Source organism: Maylandia zebra, linkage group LG7 (assembly GCF_041146795.1).
Source record: "Maylandia zebra isolate NMK-2024a linkage group LG7, Mzebra_GT3a, whole genome shotgun sequence".
Lineage (NCBI taxonomy): Eukaryota > Metazoa > Chordata > Actinopteri > Cichliformes > Cichlidae > Maylandia > Maylandia zebra.
Window position 1 is genome coordinate 65,990,887 of NC_135173.1, and position 17,120 is coordinate 66,008,006.

The window sequence follows — 17,120 nt, forward strand, 5'->3', positions numbered from 1 at the left end:
AGTGATAAACCATAGAGGTTGAAACACGAGCAGAACGGTGGTCACCTGTGACTTCTGCCCTCGCTACCTCTCCAGGCTCCTACCTGTAGTGTCTGATTAACCATCGTTTAACTATCTGCCTGATTAGTCATTGTTTTTGGCAACAAGTATGGCCATTTCCTCAGTGGCACTTATATTATATTCCATTGTTTTGACATCAGATTTGATAGAACTGTAGATTTTTCTAATTTAGACTGAAGGGCCTAAATAAAGTGTCTTTTTACTCTTGTCCAAGTTTCTAGATAAATAGCTGAAAGCATTTTTTAATTTTTTTGAATTATAAAGTATATTGCTGAGAGTCTTGTGTTTATCCAGCTTCTTTCCCAGAAGAGGCATGTGGAGGACTAACAGTTGCGCGAGCTCAGGTGTCGAGTTACTAAGCTCACATTTGGCTTCTGTGTCACTAATAGATTGCTAACGGCTCCAAGGCTCCATCTGCTCCTCCGCCCTCATCTTTTCTTCAAAACAATGGATTGATGCAGGAGAACCGGCTGCATGATCTCTGATATTTACAGATAAGACTTATTTTAGGCACAGTTTGGTCTAAGCTGCGTTGTCAACTCCTTTGACTCGTCCTTCTTCCTGAGATCTCAGAGATTTAGTCTATATCAACAAAGTGAAGCTGCTCTTTGTTTTCAGCTCCAGTTTACTGGGAATAAACGTCTGTTCAGAATGAAGATCAGCTTTGGGTTCGGTGTTTTCTTTATGTTAATATCCTGCTCCTGCCAACTGAGAAGCTTCAACACTTCAGATTTCCTCTACTCTGGCTTTACTAAAGTCTTTGCAACTGAAATGTGCAAAGTTAGTCATTTAATTTCTGTAGGTATTGAAGTAGGAGGATGTTGGTGCAAGCCTCGGGACTTAAATTAAATGCGGAACAGCTCATTGGGATGGGTGCAAACTGCAAAGAAACAACAAAATCTGCAGATCTCCTCACCCTCAACGAGGTCACTTGAATAATGTGTTTCCCACTCTCTAAAAAGCATGGTTGGAAACTGGCTGGTTGACCTTTTCACAGATCATTTCCTCAAGGGTGGGTGGACACCAAAAGCATTTAGTACAAGCACTTCAGATGAATGATTGTGTCTCTGACGTGGCATGTGGTCACACTGATGGCTCAGCTCATAGCTGTCACGGTCCTGGGTCTTATGACCCAGTGTTTTGAGTTTCAGTTCTTTTGATGTTCATAGTGTATGTTTAAGCTTATCAGGTTTCCTAAGTTTATTTGTTATCATGCCTAAGTGTTTCTAGTTCTTATTATTTCCCCCTCATGTTCCAACTATGTTAAATCTCCCTTGCCCTTCGTGTGTTTCATGTCTGTTGTCTTATGTTGTTATGTCTGCCTCTCATGTTCCTGTTTCATTTTGGAGAGATCTCGTGTTTTTATATTATGGATTATGTTTTGAGCCCTTTGTGGTACTGTTTCGTGTTTCCCTAGATCTCAGTTATGGTTATCTTAGGTTTTGCTCTTTGGCTTCGTCATATGGCTTCCCTGTGTTCCATGTTATGTCCACTGTGATGGTTTTGTACCATATTTCAGGTTCCTATATTCTGTCTCCCCAGTTGCTGTTAAGTTTGCATGTTTAGAATTCAGTCAGTGTGTTTCCTGTTTTACTTTGAAGGTCCATGTCTCATGTGAGTGTTTCTAGTTTTGCTTCCCTTGCCTCGTCCTGCTTTATTACCCTCAGCTGTTCCTCCATGTGTTCCCACTTCCCCTAATCACCTCCTGTGTATTTAAGTCCTCTGTTTTCAGTGTGTGATTGTCAGGTCGTCTGTTGTCCACGCCATGTTTCCCATGCCATGCTTCCAAGTTTCTTGCCTAGGTTTTTCTTATTGCTTGTTTAGATTCCCCAGTTTAGGTTTGTGTTAATTTTGCTTCAGTTTGCCTTGCCCTTTGTTTGTACCTCTTCTACTAGCCTTATTAAACGGCTCGCCTTTTGTTAACATTTCAAGTTCTGTTCCCTGTTCCTTGGCGTCTGCGTTTTGGGTCCTTTTTCAATTCATACAGTCTGCCCTCGCCAGACTGTGACAATAGCTTTGAAGTGTTTTATACTCCACATTGATGTATATTAGTATACATCTTTGTATATTAATACGTCTGTCATCCTGACATCGAATAAACTGTCCTGACACAATGACCACTCCTACCTGCACATTGAAAGCAAACACTGCTTCCCCTCACTTTCTCCATTTCAACACACAGACTATTAGTTTCTGGGCCACCTCAGCAAAACACCCTGCTGACCCACATCCATCTATGCTCGGGCCTCTCCACCCCTTTCCATTCTTTCATTTCCTTTTGCTGCTCCCTGCCTACAGGAAGGATGAAAAACTGACTGAGGGAGGAAGACATATCAGAGCTGATAAGAGCAGAGTTCATCAGCACGCTGGTTCAGGAGATATGATTCAGCACACACATCTTAGGTACTTTTCAAAGATTCTATGTTTCCTGTGCAATAAAGGGCCAAGTATCACAGATTGGATAGTGGCCTTAAAAAGAGGAGGAGCTAAAACAGCTAATTTTAGATAGAGGACAAACTGACTGGCTGGACCAAGGCCCAGTACAATATGGGCAAGGATTATTTTGAACTGTGAATCATACAAAATGACTTTAGAATTTATTTATTTTTTTAAAGTGGCTGTAGTCATTATCATGGGAGGAAAGGAGGTTGGGGTGGATGGGTCATGAAAATAATCAAGACTTAATAATATGACTTTCCAACTCCAACAGGTGGAATGTTTCTGAGTAAAACTATCAGTACAGTACCTGCGTGTAATATCTTGTGGCAAGTATAAACCAAAATGACCTACAAATGCCAAAGAACTATTCAATAATCCTATGTGAGCCCTAAAGTGGAGCACAGTTGGCACATAAAACCTGGCTCTGCTTGATTTGCTGCTGTCAGCAGTTTGGGTGTTGAAAACTGCCGAGCTTTGACCCAGCAGACTGTTTGAGTGAAACTCACCACGCTGTCCTCTCATTACGTTTCCTTTCTGCAGTCAGCACTGTGGGATTCTGTCATGCCTGGCAGCTGCTTAGACTGATTCGGGCTAAATGATTAATCTCCATCAGAGTGTTTCTAAAATACCAGGATTACAGTTAGCTTTACTTCCTCCTTCTCATGATTTGTGTCATCAAAATCAAATCATTTGCAATGTTTAATCATTGCTGCAGAACAGAGATGTCTGCGCTGGTCCTAAACCTGGCTCACAGCTTGGAGTTGCTCTGTACTCTGTCAGGGTAGTTTTGCTTCTCCAGACAATTAAAACAAGCACAGCGCACTTGTTCTACCTCAGCAGGAATCAAACAGGTTTTTCTCCAGTCTTGTGTTGCTCTTCTGTAAACTGACACCACAGGCATGACCGAGCACGCCGCTTCCCTGAACCGGTCCTCAGATAACGGCCGACAGAGCGCCCTCCAGCCCTTGAGGTCAGTGTGATTGACAGATTACACAAATAAACAAGAGGGAACATATGAAAGCAGGTTCAAGTGAGGAAAGTGGTTACAGTAAACAGAGCAGCAGATGTGCTTCATGAAGGTTTTTATTAAAACATTTATTTCTTCGCTCTTGTGGTGTGTGGCGTGCAATGATATTGGCATTTCCACTTTTTCCTTCCATAATAAATATCTGTGCATCCATTCTTCAGTTTTCTTAACCGCTTATCCAATCTAGGGTAGCGGGGAGGCTGGAGTTGTCCCAGCTTTCACCTTATGTGGTCAATCGATATTTTTGGAAGAAAAATGAAAAAGGAAAAGCAACGATGGCAAATCAGCCATCAGAAAAAAGGTCACAAGGTCAGCCAGAGGCAAGACCAAGCAGGCAGCTGTTGGCTACAGCTGCAAGAAATCTAAATGCATTAGTTACAGCCAGATTTATTTTTTGTATTTCTGCTGTAAAGTTTGGCATTTTAACAGGTAGTCTTTGAAAACGGACTCACTTTTGGAGAAAACCTCAAGTGGCCATTAGAGGAACTGCAGCTGTGTACACTTCACTTTCATTTGGATGAAATTAATCCAATGCAACTCTAACGGGAAGAAACTTAAAATCGTCGCATCCCAAAATGCTGTACTGCTTCTTTAAGAATAAACTGCTTTCTTGTGTTTTGGAGACACAGCCGGTTGCTAGCGGATCTAATAAGAGAAAAAGAAACCCTAAGCTTTGTAATCACCAGCATTTGTAGCAACCAGCAGAAAGAACCAGAAACACGACACACAAAGCCACAAACCAGATAAAAGCTTTGCCACCTGCCAACAGAGTCACTAAACTGCACACTGCCATGCTCTCCCTGTCTGCACTTGTCCAGGCTTTAACTTTATTGTCCAACCATGTTTCACCGGAACAAGAACAAAGGAGGGATTCATCTCAGGAGAAGTGAGGTTAATGTATTAAATCCTCCGCTGCTCTTTCGCAAGCACACACTTTGTCATCGCAGGGCTGACTGGCTTCAGTGGCATAATAACATGGTTTGCTCTCAGGCTGAAAGAGTGCCAGGCCTCGTGGGACAGGCACGGATGATGGGAAGACGTTTGCAAGATGAGGTCATGGCAGTGTTGAAACAAGTCAGGACAGCGGATCAATTACAACAGAAAAGATTTCCATTTTCCTATTTGAAAAAAAAAGTTATGGGAGTCACCAGACGAGCAGCGAAGAAGCAGCCAAGCATCACAGAACCACAGGGTCAAAGTTCACAGAATTTATGAAGAAATATCCCCCATCTGTCCAAACACGGGTTATTTATATTTGAGGCCCCAGATATTTAAATACAGTGGAAGCCCGACTTACGAATGCCCCATTTAACGAAAAATTCAAGTTACGAAGGTACTTAACGGCAATATTTCTGCCCGTGTTACGGCAAAATGCCCGTGTAAAGAAATCCGCTGGCTCTGATTGGCTGAGCCGACAATGCCCACAATGCCTTCCGAATCATGTGACAACCCCCTTGGCTTTCGTACTTGCGCTTCGCTGTTCCCCTTGAATGACGTATTGTTGTTGCAGTTAGCAATTAGCCGATAGCCTATCGTTCACTCAAAAGGCGCGACGGGTGCTTCGACTTACGAAAGACCCTCGGGAACGAATTAATTTCGTAAGTCGGGGTTCCACTGTATTATGATTTAACCCCTGAAATTATTGCCAAGTCTGCATTTATAGCTCAACCTCATACCTGTTCTTAAAAATGTTTCGGTACATTTATAAAAAAATTTAAAAAAACTGAGTGTTGTCCGAAATAATGATTGCATGTCACACAGAAAACCTCTCAGCACAGATTCTGCAGCTTAACCTGACCTTCAAATATTTGTTTCATCAGGGAAGTCCTAACGAGGTTAGCAAACTCCAGGACATCAGCATTACATACTCTGTGCATGCATACAGACAAGATGACACTAATAGACACACATGTCACACAAAAATTATGACATGCATGAAATTGTATCAATCAAGCAAATCGTTATTTCAAACATAAGTATCAAATATATTAGAAAAGTGGTGATAAAAGAGTTTAGAATTTATCTTTACAATAAATACATATCAGTGTTGTTTTCCCTTTGTTTCTATGGAAGAGACAGGGCGCTAATGCTACAGTGTCACAGTCACTTAGTCAATGTGCTCGTGTCAGAACAAATTCTTTGGTAGGGCAATCAACGGTTTCATAGGAAAGAAAACAGATGATTTTACAGATGATCTATTCATTCAGAGGTCTGAGAAATGGACTACTAGTGAAAAACAAGCCCAAGTTTGCGCAACTGTGGACTAAAACCAAACATAACAGTGACATCTGGCTTAACTAATGTTTGCATCTACGTGACGTTTCCTCTAAGTCGACTCCAAATTCACTGACATCATGTTAAACATTTCTGTTTTATTAAAACTGATTGCTTAAAATTAATATTTTCAACACATTTAACATCAACACTGGAACACTCTGTTTATGCTACGGATTGTACCTGTAATGTGATTACTGCAGGAATTGCTTTGTGTTGATTTTTAACTTTGCTTTGTGCCTTCAAAGAAAGATATTCTGTATACTCATTAGGGAAAGTTGTGAGTGGAACCGTACCCACAGGTGTTTATTGTTAACTGGTAATTAGGTGACATTTCAGGTCATTTTAAAGAGAAACAAGAAAATAAGGTAACAAAGTACTTTCTTTGGTGTACTGCATTACTTTAAGTACTGATTAATGCGTAACACTTTTTGATTAACGACCCCAACACTGAAACTGATAGTGGTCCCAGCACAGAGCCTTGGGGCACAACAGTAATCCAGTTTCAGCTGCACCCATCAACTTTCACACAGTGAGTTCCTGCTTGATGGACAATTTGAAACAATATTGTGACTTTAACGAAACAAGTGTTTAATTAAAGCCTCAACAATATTACAGCCGGCCATCTGCCTTGTTGGAGTGCAAGAACTCCAACAAGAATTTATTTTTTATTTTCTCCAAACAATAAAATTGATGTGATGATCCAAACTTTTTCCTGCAGTGGCATCAGCAGGTGAGAACTCCAACATATTGGCAAATGTCTTAATAAGTCTTCAGCGACTAGGAACTGAATTATATACATTAAAGGGCTCTCAGAGATGAACAACAGTTACCAGTATACATTCAACTTTGGATAAACTGGTGATCTCTGGTGATCCTCTTATTTTTTCCATCCAGCAACATCATTAAATTCTTAATTTTACCATTAAATCGGTGCTTAAATCAGGACCTAAATCCCGCAAACCATAAGCCACAGCTGCACTAAATTTATAGCATGCAAACACAGTAATCATTGCCCCTGTTCAACATCAGAATGTTACCTTGATGTTTTGCTTAGATCACTGCTATAGTAACTACAGGGGCAATAGCATGCCAGTAGACTCTGTAGTGTGTTATTTGTATTAATTCCCTTCCAAAACCTTGCATCATTACCTGGTACCCATAAAACGGGTTGTACTGAATTTATTTCTAGAACTGTGTCCAGGGAAAGAGAGGAAACCAAGGAAATAAACTTTATGCTTCTTTGTGCATTTAAATGGAGGATTGCAGCATCTGAAGCACATGTGCCTCTTGTTCCTCACCATGACAACGGCTCAAACATTTTTGACAAGGAAAATGTGCCTAAATATTTCTGTTCCAGCCTGGGGCTCTTGAATCAATAAACCTATGACACTCACTGTCCCTGGAGGAGAATATTAAACAGGCTAGAGCTGCCAGATCTCTTTCGAACTAGAAACAGAGCCGCCATGTCCTGATTCAAGTGATTCAAATGTCCTCAGCTCTATTCTGGTATCTTTTCATTCAGAAAAGGTTCAGTCAAAGACACCTGGACCTGCAGGTGTTTCTTTAGTTCAAAACAAATGATTATTTTAAATTTGAAGAAATCTACAGACAGACCGGCAGCTTCAAAAGCACTTCTGAATAACTGAGATTCTGCACAGTGTTTTGTAAGGTAAGTGCTTTCTCTCTTCTTTGTTTCAGGCATTTTAATTAGTTTCTTAGTTAGTGATGACAGAATAAATGCCAACTGAAAGTAAAGCAAAGAGATAAGAGAAGATATATTTCTGCATTGCAGTAAAAAAGTGGAACAAATCATCCCGCAGTCAGACACAAATAGTCTCGATTAGAACTCCAGCAACATCGCCAGAGACAGTAATCACCATGTTATGGCTGGATCTCTGGGTGTCCAACCCCCCCATGCAGAGCACAAACAGACCACTTATCCCCGAAGTCTGGGAATCCTGCAGGTTTGCTTGCACACAGGCTTTAAAGGAGAGGGCGAGTGAGAAAGCTCCTGCCAGTAAAATGTAACCCAAAAAAGTAACTTCAAGCAAAAGTTTGTCATTCTATAAATGTTCTATAAACTATTCTATAAATGTGGATCAATGGAAAATTAAAAGAACACAGGGACGCAGCAAAAGTGGAAAACAGAATCTTGTGTGATCGCTCCATGAGAATCCAAACAAATCCGGAACCCAGCAAGACCATCTATCCCCAAACAAACAAACACAAACTGTGTATCTGATTGCATCCAAACCTTTATTTTACATTAAAGAGGCAGAAAACAAAAAAGCAACAGGCGGAGAGGTGAGTGGCCTGAGAACAGAGAAGCTGGGAAAGCTTTTTCCATGTGAAAATGTCAGGGTGGACTTTTAACAAAGTTCAAATTACTTGAGTGATTCATGTCTCAAAATTACAAGATTTATCCTGAGAAATTAAAAGGTTATTCTCTGTGTCTACCTTAAATGGAACTTTTCTAACATTTTCCATGGAATTTAACACATGAGATGTTTTTACTGCATACATGTGTGACCGTGAACTTATTTTACTGCTAACAGTAAAATAAAAATGAAGCCCATGGCTCCACGTGTAAAAGTTCACCATCCACTGGCATGTAGCACCAAATCACAACAACAGTTACTTCAAGGTGCTTTATACTGTAAGGTTAAGACCCTACAATAATATAAATAATACACATCATCCGGGGAAGAAGGATTTCTTATCTAGTGTTGAATGCTTTGTTATGTTTTAATGTTGAGTGTATTTTAGTGTTGCATGTTCTTATTGTATTTATTGGATCTTCTTCTGGAGAGACTCCGCCCCCTGCTTTCCCTAATTACCCTCGCGGGGTAAGTCCCGTTGTAAAAATGCATAAAGACACCCCTGGTACATTAGGATGGCTGACTGTTGCTGCTTCACTGTGTTTAGCGGAAGCGGAGCTTGCGAACTGCGGAATCGACCTTTATTGTGCTTAGTTTTCTTTGAATTATTCTTTCCCCTGATCAGGATACATTTTTTTATGCTGTAAACAAAATATATATTTTATTATTTTAACCAGATCTTACCAGATCTTTTTATTTTTTTATTTTTTTGCACATGTCGAGGAGCGTGTCAGGCTACATTTCACTGTGTGTTATACTTGTATAACTATGCATGTGACAAATAAAGAACCTTGAACCTTGAACCTTGAACATGTCTTTCTGTTCCCTTCTAACTTACACCCTTGACACACATACTCTGATAACTCAACTTTTAGACCAACAGAAAATTGCTCAGTATGTAAACTTCAAGTCTGTAATAATCTAAAAACAGTACTTTCCACCTTTTTTACTTTTCCAACTAAATTTAGATGTAAAAGGAAGTTTTGGGGTGTTTTAAGGCTGTGACTGGATTAACACAGACAACTCTCTGCTACTTTCAGGTATAGTTCTCGTCAAAAGACCGCATTGATATATTGAACGTCCAAGGGAACTAAAACCTAGGTGATGCTACAAATGGCTCCTAACAAATTTAAATTTACAATAATGGGTGCAGTTTATAAGCTGAAAAAACAGATGTTGCCCTCACATGAGGGCAGATAGCAGGAACGTTTTTGGTTCCTGGGTTTTTAGGCTATCATTCGATGTTTACTGAAGTGAGAGCGATGAAAACCTGTCATCTGTTCTCAGAGATACGACCCCTGGAAACAGGAAGCCCCGCTGTGTTTACTTTCCCTCCACCCCTTTAATGAGGACAACCTGCAGAGGGAGGGAGAGTTCAGGGCCCCCATCACTCAGCAACTTACGCCACTCCAACTCCCTCCAAACATTCTTCGCTCTATCTCCCTGCACCATAAACACTCAGGAAACCCACCCAAGTGTGGGGGATTCGAAGGTCAGAGGTCGCAGCACTCAGGCTGTTTTGAGGCAGGTATGCCTCCTGGGTGACATCACTGCTGCGGGCTGAGCCAGGCCCCACCAAGCTGGCAGGAGGAGGGCAGTGTTTGTCTCCCACGCAGAGCTGATTAAAAACAGATCAACTGCCTGCCTCGACCCGATCCAATGATTTGAGCTCACACTGATGACATATTCTGTGTTTGTGTCCCTGTTGAGATCTATCGTGAAATAATATTTGTATCTAGTAAACAGTGTCAGCTTGTCAGATACACCAATCCTGCTCAGGTGGAGGAGAAAAGCTAAAATATTTCAGAGGTTTGCTCGCGTGGCATCGAAAATGTTTTCCCCTCACGCCAATCGGTTGTTCCTTTAAGCTATGTTATGTGCTTATTACACAGGTATTTTTAAGATTAAACCTTTTCTTTGAGTTCTTCTGATCACACACATCTAGTGTTAGTGCCACTGAAAAGGGACATTATGGAGAAGTCTCTGCAGAGCTTGCATTTCTGATTGGTCTGGGTGATGTCACTGCCTGTAGTCCTGGCATGCTTTTGATTGAGTTTCAGTTTTGTTTCTATGCATACAAAGACTTTTTTTTTGTTTGTTTTAAACTTAAACGTTTTAAGCTTATCTTTATATAACAAACATGGAAAACACTATAAAGACTATTCATTGTTATGAGATAGCTCATGCCCAAGTAATCCTGAGTTGGACAGAAGGTTAAGAAAATGGATGGAGGGAGGTCTGGTTGCTTCATTCTTGGCAATGTAACATCAGTTTCCAAATTGTGCATGCCAGATTTTTGAATAAACTGTCCCAGAAGTTTCATGTTTTTAGATTCTTCTGTTTAAGAGAATTTTAAGAGGGCACAAAAGTAAAATGTTTGCATAAACAAGCGCTCCACCCCTGTGCTGACTGAAGGTGCACACACAGACTGTACAAAAGATGTTGCTATCAGATTTTAAAAGGGAAGAACTTTGATTTATCTTTAATGATCAGAGGGGGCGACTCTTCTGGTTGTACTGTCGTCAATAAATACTTCCAATTTAAGTTATTTGATAATAAATTTGTTATGAAATTTATGATCAGTCAAAAATATATTATCACGAGTAAGCTCACTGGCCAATGACCAGCCAATCAGTGTGGAATGCGTTCATTTTCTCAGTCGCACACTTTGCTCATCACATCCATCCCATTTTTAATGTGACCATGATGCTCAAGTTAAAAATGACTCTTTTATATACAGTCTGTGAGTGTTACCTATCTACAAAACAAAAGATTGATTCAGATTGTTGCCAACGAATGTTAAGTTGATCTAAGCTAATCAGTTAATGTTTTCCATGAATAAATTGACTCACTTTAAGTCACTCGAATGTTAATAAATTCCTAAAACATATGTGGGAATCTCTGAAATGATTATAGATCAAATAACAGGAGAACACATTTGTATCTGGAAGAAGACACTGGTGTAAAAACTCAAGAAATGTCTAAACAGTCTGGATGAAACTGACCTGTTTGATAACAAAAGACACAAAAATGCCAAGTGAATCACTGCACCTTCAATTTTGAGCAGTGCAGTCTTTCTGGTATTACGTCATTGCTTCCGTCAGCTCCCCAGACTGAGGACATCTGCTAAGTGGACTGAATCAGAGTGACACACTGCCTCCTCCAGCTGTTATCTGTGCATAAACAAAGCCTGAATACCGTTCTCACTGTGACTCAGAGGTTTACTCTGAGCCCCCTGATTACGACACCTCTAGAGTCGCCGAGGCACCACGAACGCTCGTAAGTGAATACTCAGCAATGTCAGGACAGTCTATGACAAATACATGCATCAGTTCTCTGTGGAGAAACTTTGAGTCAATGGAAAGTCTCCAAATAGAGAGATGAGTTCAGACATTTGTCAAGCATATGATGCATTTCCTTACACGACTTCAACAAACACAACTGGGACTTTTACAACACAGAAACACCTACTCAAACTCCAGCGTTCACAGATGGAGCTCAAACACTAGAGACCTGAGGACAGTCATCAATACATGCAAGGATTGTAAACCCAATCCAGATCACAGTGGACCCAAACAGATGCAAAATGCATAATCTCCACTGGGAATTCATTAGTTGAGCAATACTGTTATCCCAGAGTGACACATTCTCAAAGTTAAGAGTCACACATGCTTACAGGTTACGCTGAAATGACCAAGATTAAAACAAATCCACCTAAATGTGAATATAAAACATGGCATGAAAGAGCTGGATCTCAAATTTGCTTGAGAGGATACCTCTATGGACTGAGCTAACACTCGTTAATATGGGTCATGACTGACTTTATCCTGAGTCGCTGCAGAGACCGTTTTGGATGATGTAAAGTTTTGTCTTTACTTTGGTTTCCCTCGCAGCTTCCGTGGTGCACCAACTGCTCTGAAGGATGTTACCTCCTATTTAATTCAAACCGTCTGTTTTAAAACTCATCTGTACAGATGTGGCAAAACTGAAAGCCAAGTCAGCCAATAATTTATGTCTATGAGGGATAAAAAAAGATAAAACATCCTCCCTCTACCGCGTGAGTACCTCAGCATGTGAGCGTGCGTTATCATCTCTGTTAAAAACCACAGTCGCACTGGAACCTCACACAGGATGAAAAACAAAATCTTTCCCAATAGACAGGACGTGCTGCCACCCGTACGAGCCCAGAAAACAAAAGACTGACTCAGGTGACCTTTCAACTCTGACACTGGTCACTGACACCACTTCCCTTCTTGGTGAAACAGAGAAGCCCTGGGCGTGGGGCTCGCCTCAAACCTCCACACTTTACAGTCTTACATTTCCTTTTAAGTGTGTTTTTAATAGAAAATAATAGAGTACAAAGTAGATTTTAATATGATTCCTTTGTTCTTTTTTAGGTACACTGAAAGGAGGTAAGGCGATTCAAAATCCCTAAATCCCCCCAAAACCCTGCATGACCCAAAACACTCCCAGTAATCCCACTGTTCCCATTATGTTTACAGTACAAACACACACACTCTTTATCTTGATGTGCTGATATGAAACCCTTCAGTCATGCTCCAGAGCTTTACGGGAAAACCTCACATGTCCTGTTTATTGACTGAAGCAGAAAAAGAATGAAGAACTGAGTGAGTGAAATGTGAGTGTGTTTGTGTGGTGTTTAAATATTAACCCGATTCTTTCTCTGCGAAACAAACAGGAACCAGCAACACGAACGGAAAAACAGATCGACCACATACCTCATCAGGTTTTGTAAACCCTGTTTGCTGGAGTTTCTCCTCACCAGAGCCTTGGACATGCTTTCGCTTCTTTGCTTCTTCTGCTGCTTGGAAATCTTCTTTTCTCCCTGTGGTAGAAATAAAACAGACCACACCGGCCGCTGAGATTAGCTTTCTCCTCTTGTTCCAAATCAACAGTGAAGGCAGCTGTCTGTCCTGCAGCCGTATCAAAGCCCAGAGCTCAGAATGAGTGAGAGAGAGAGCGTGTGTGATACACTGTTAAAGACTCTTCACACACACACACTGTCTTATTGTTGTAAATCTCACCACAGTGCTCTCCCCTGCAGTGCTGGTTGGGAATGTCAGCAAGGCTCAGAGGGACTCCCTCCTCTATCTCTCTCTCTCTTTCTCAGAGGCTGGGTTTTTAGTCATTACACTCCCCCCCCCCCCTCCCACACACACACACACCTCACCCCCCTCCCTCTGTCCTACATGTGGTTTTCATTGAAGAGCTCAGAGCAGCAGGGCCCAACATCTCTCTCTTTCGTCTCTTTCTTCGCTGCCTTTCCCTGTTATTCTGGGTCATGTGGTCTCCCCCGAGGGGGTATGAAAGATGATACCCTCAACACCCCACCATCAGCCCCCCCAAAATATTCACTACTGAAACATCCTCAACTCCTCCCCAACATTTCAATCCCCCTCCAAATGCCCTAACAGCACTTTATCACAGAAGAAAACATGGAATATAATAAAAAGTGTACACAAAAGTACTGATATTGGAGACAAATACAGCTTCTATGGATGCAAGGAGTTTTGTTTGGTTTACATACTATACTTGAATGTTCTAGTGACTTTTGTCCACCAGCACTAAAGCAGGAAACTATTCTGCAGAAAGGTGATAAGGCTGGATGACGTGCCCAAAAGGTGATATTCTCTGGTATTACAAAAAGGTAACTTGCAGTGTTGCAATTTCATGAGCTGCCACTTGAGGCCAACTCCAAAAAAAAGAGTCAATTTCAATAAACTCGAGTTTTAAAATGTCCAACTTCACTGGAGAAATAAACTTCTTTACAATGTAGGGAAAAAAGAAAAAGTGTTTTGGCTTCAGACGATTCATCTTGGAACTGATGTGGATTCCCGCCCTGGAGTGGATCTGTTCTTCACAGTCACAGGACCTGTGGAGGGGTCATGGTAAAGTCTGCTGAGGAATGGGGAACATCCACCTTTTAAATACCACGGGTGGTTTATTGTCTGTTAATTTAAGTCTACACTGAAAGCTGTCAATCTGTTAACCATGACTGTTATGATCCTCTAAGTTGCAGCTCCCTGGTCTCACAGGTACAGAGTATTAGGGCCACTTTAAGAAAAAGAAAATATTTTGCTTGTCATTTCAAGAATAAAGTTGAAATTTTGAGATTAAAGTCAAAAATTTATTTTGAGAAAAAAAGTTGAAATGCGTAACTGCCATGACTGCTGTGCCCTCTACAAAATACCTGGTGTGTGTGTGTGTGTGTGTGTGTGTGTGTGTGTGTGTGTGTGTGTGTCTGTGTCTGTCTCCAGTACTCTTAGGGGCCCTGGATGGCCTGGTTCTCCTGGAGACATCTCTTCTGCCTCTGGCTCCTGGGGGGGCGCACACACACACGAACACACACACACACACACACACACACACACACACACACACACACGACAAGAACTTATGTGCCTGTGCATTTTCAAATTTTTGTATTCTAGGTGCTGTATGTTTGTTTTTCTTGTAGGTGCGGCAGTTGCCAAAATATTGTGCATTTCTGTTCGTACTCTATGCTTTTAATATCATCTCCTATCCCCCCCACCCCTCCCTGCCTGACCTTTCTTAGACATTTTCATACTTTATACCACAAATAATGTAATACCTAAAATAACAAATAGAATTGAATACATGAGGAGCCTATAGAGGATTTATGAACTTGGAAAAGCAAAATGTGTTTGGCACAGCAGTGAATTCAGATCATAATTCTGATTGTAAAAGCAGCCACACAGGATTAAAAAGAAAAAAAACTTTTGTGCCACAAAGTTTGTGTGTAAACTACATGTGCCTACTCTCTTTCATTTCAACATGTATCCATGATCCTTAAAGGAGAATCACTACGAGCGATGAGATGAATGTGGATGGCAAGAAAGAATGTGGGTGCATGAGACCCTCAGTTGCAGACAGCTATACAGCCGATTGTTCCAAGTGTACTTTCAACTCCGCCTTTTTAATTAAAAAGCCCTTTATTCAGAAAAAGGTTTTCTCAAACTACTGTTCATTGCTGACAGGATACAGAGGTTTCATGAACCTTAACATATACTGTCAATACTTTATTTTAATTTTAAATCATTGCATCTACTGCACTCATTTAAATATTGGTTTAATGCTACAGAAGAAACAGTGCCACAAGATTGTGTAATTAACAGTGCGAAAGACATGATTAGAGAAAATACAGAAAGAATCATTTTTCCCTTGAATGGAAAAAAACTGTTCCAATTGTGGAAATAATGATGGCATTGTAACCTTCGTCTGGACTGTGATGTCCACTCCGGCTGAACTCGTAGCCGTGTGCCCTTCAGACTCAGACAAACAAACTCTACGTTTTGGTCTTCGCCCACTTCTTCAAAACCCTCACACATTTACAACACACCGCTGTTGCTACAGTTACCAGCTCAAGCAGATCTTACTCAGTGGCACGTCAAACAAAAGGGCATTCTGGGAAGGGAATTCATGGTGTGGCGGCCCCCTTTCATGCTCAAGCTCATAAAACTGAGCAGAGAAGTGACTGACCTGAACAACCTTGACACTCGCACACTGTAAAACAAAACAACTCCCCCAAAAAACAGATCAGTTTTTTGCCAACTTACATCTACTGAGACTTGAAACCCAAAGCCTTGAAAAAAATTTAAAGAAGAAAAAAGGCCAGTTTTTTTTTTCTTTGAGAAACGGTGTGTACATCCTCTGGTCTCCAGAAGAAATGCATGAGAAGACAGTGCTTCATTAACCTTGATTAATGCTCTCAGTAAACTGGCTCCAAATACTAAATCCTCCAAGTGCTAAAAACTGCACTTATAACTGCCACCTGAAGCTGCCTCAAAGAGTCTTTCTCTGTACACTGTGCCATTTTAAAATGCCCAGTACAAATTTTTTGAGCCTATAGTTTTCCACTTTATAACAGCTCTATGATTAATGTGCTTTAATTAGTTTTAATTCTGTTTTTCAAAGAGTCTAATTCAGTACAGGAAGCCCTGGTTTTGTAGGCTATGAGAAAAAAAAAAGCAAGATTACATCTCAATTTTTTATTTTCTTATTTTAACGATTCATCTATTTGGATTTTGTTTGTGCTTCAAGTTAAGGTGATGACTCAGTTTTTTAAACTGACACTCGTGCCAACACAGGGAGTTGTGGGGTGCGTCTTTTACATCCAGTATAGTTTAAGGTCTCATTGGGTAGTTTCAAGGTTTACTGAAACCAACCTCATTGGTCCATTGTAGCCAATAAAGTTGTTACTGTAGGAGGGAAACAGGCTTCATTCATTACATTCAGTCTCTAGACGCTAAACAGATGAAGGTAAAATCTCAAAAGTTCATAACAGACTTCAAACAATCTGTGGCATTAGAGTGGTTACATTCATCTTTTATATATTATGTTTATTAGAACTCTGAGCGTATAGTTTACATCCACAGAATGTTTTAGTCCAACTGTTGCTGTGGAACGGATTCAACACAAGAGCTTACTGGAAGAAGTGGAGCCATTAATAAACTGTGGTGAAGTGTTCGAGTGTTTCCCCATCAGTTTCAGTCAGAATTCTCTCTACAAGCATGTGAGTGTTGGACTCTGGAGTGATGTTCTGTGGTAAGAGCTGTAGATTAATTCTCCCTGCGGTGGAGCAGCATGTTGGTAGATTTCTAATCTTTCCCATTTCATTGCTGGAGAAAGAGAAAAAAAGACTTGCATGAGGCCCGAAGTGTTTCGTTTCACAGCAGGATGCCAGGGCTGAACTTTTGTGGTTTCTGTAGAACTAAATGAAGCTCATGTGGATGATTTACACAAGTGGGGACATCCAGCTGTGAGTCAGACATTTGTTCTCCACAGTAAAATAGACTTTCTCCAACAAACATTATGAGAATAGCATTCATGTGACAGTTGATTGTCACATTTATCACATCTCTCTTTGCTATTTCAATTATCCAACATTTTAAGAAGTG

At 40.7% G+C, this 17,120-nt stretch overlaps 1 protein-coding gene across 2 annotated transcripts in view; it reads right to left on the minus strand.

The window, feature by feature from the left end:
* Nucleotides 1-13,336, minus strand: part of lsp1a (lymphocyte specific protein 1 a) — a 43,203-nt gene extending 29,867 nt beyond the window's left edge. The window contains exons 1-2 of one of the 2 annotated variants that reach the window (XM_012923246.3): nt 13,227-13,336; nt 12,921-13,027 (exon numbers count right to left, since the gene is read on the minus strand). In XM_012923246.3, coding sequence (XP_012778700.2) covers nt 12,921-12,979 — 59 coding nt within the window. In that variant the 5' untranslated portion in view covers nt 12,980-13,027; nt 13,227-13,336. Of the gene's footprint in view, nt 1-12,920 lie in introns of both variants that reach the window. The other variant, XM_076886934.1, reaches the window with a different exon arrangement.
* Between the last annotated feature and the right edge of the window lie 3,784 nt (nt 13,337-17,120).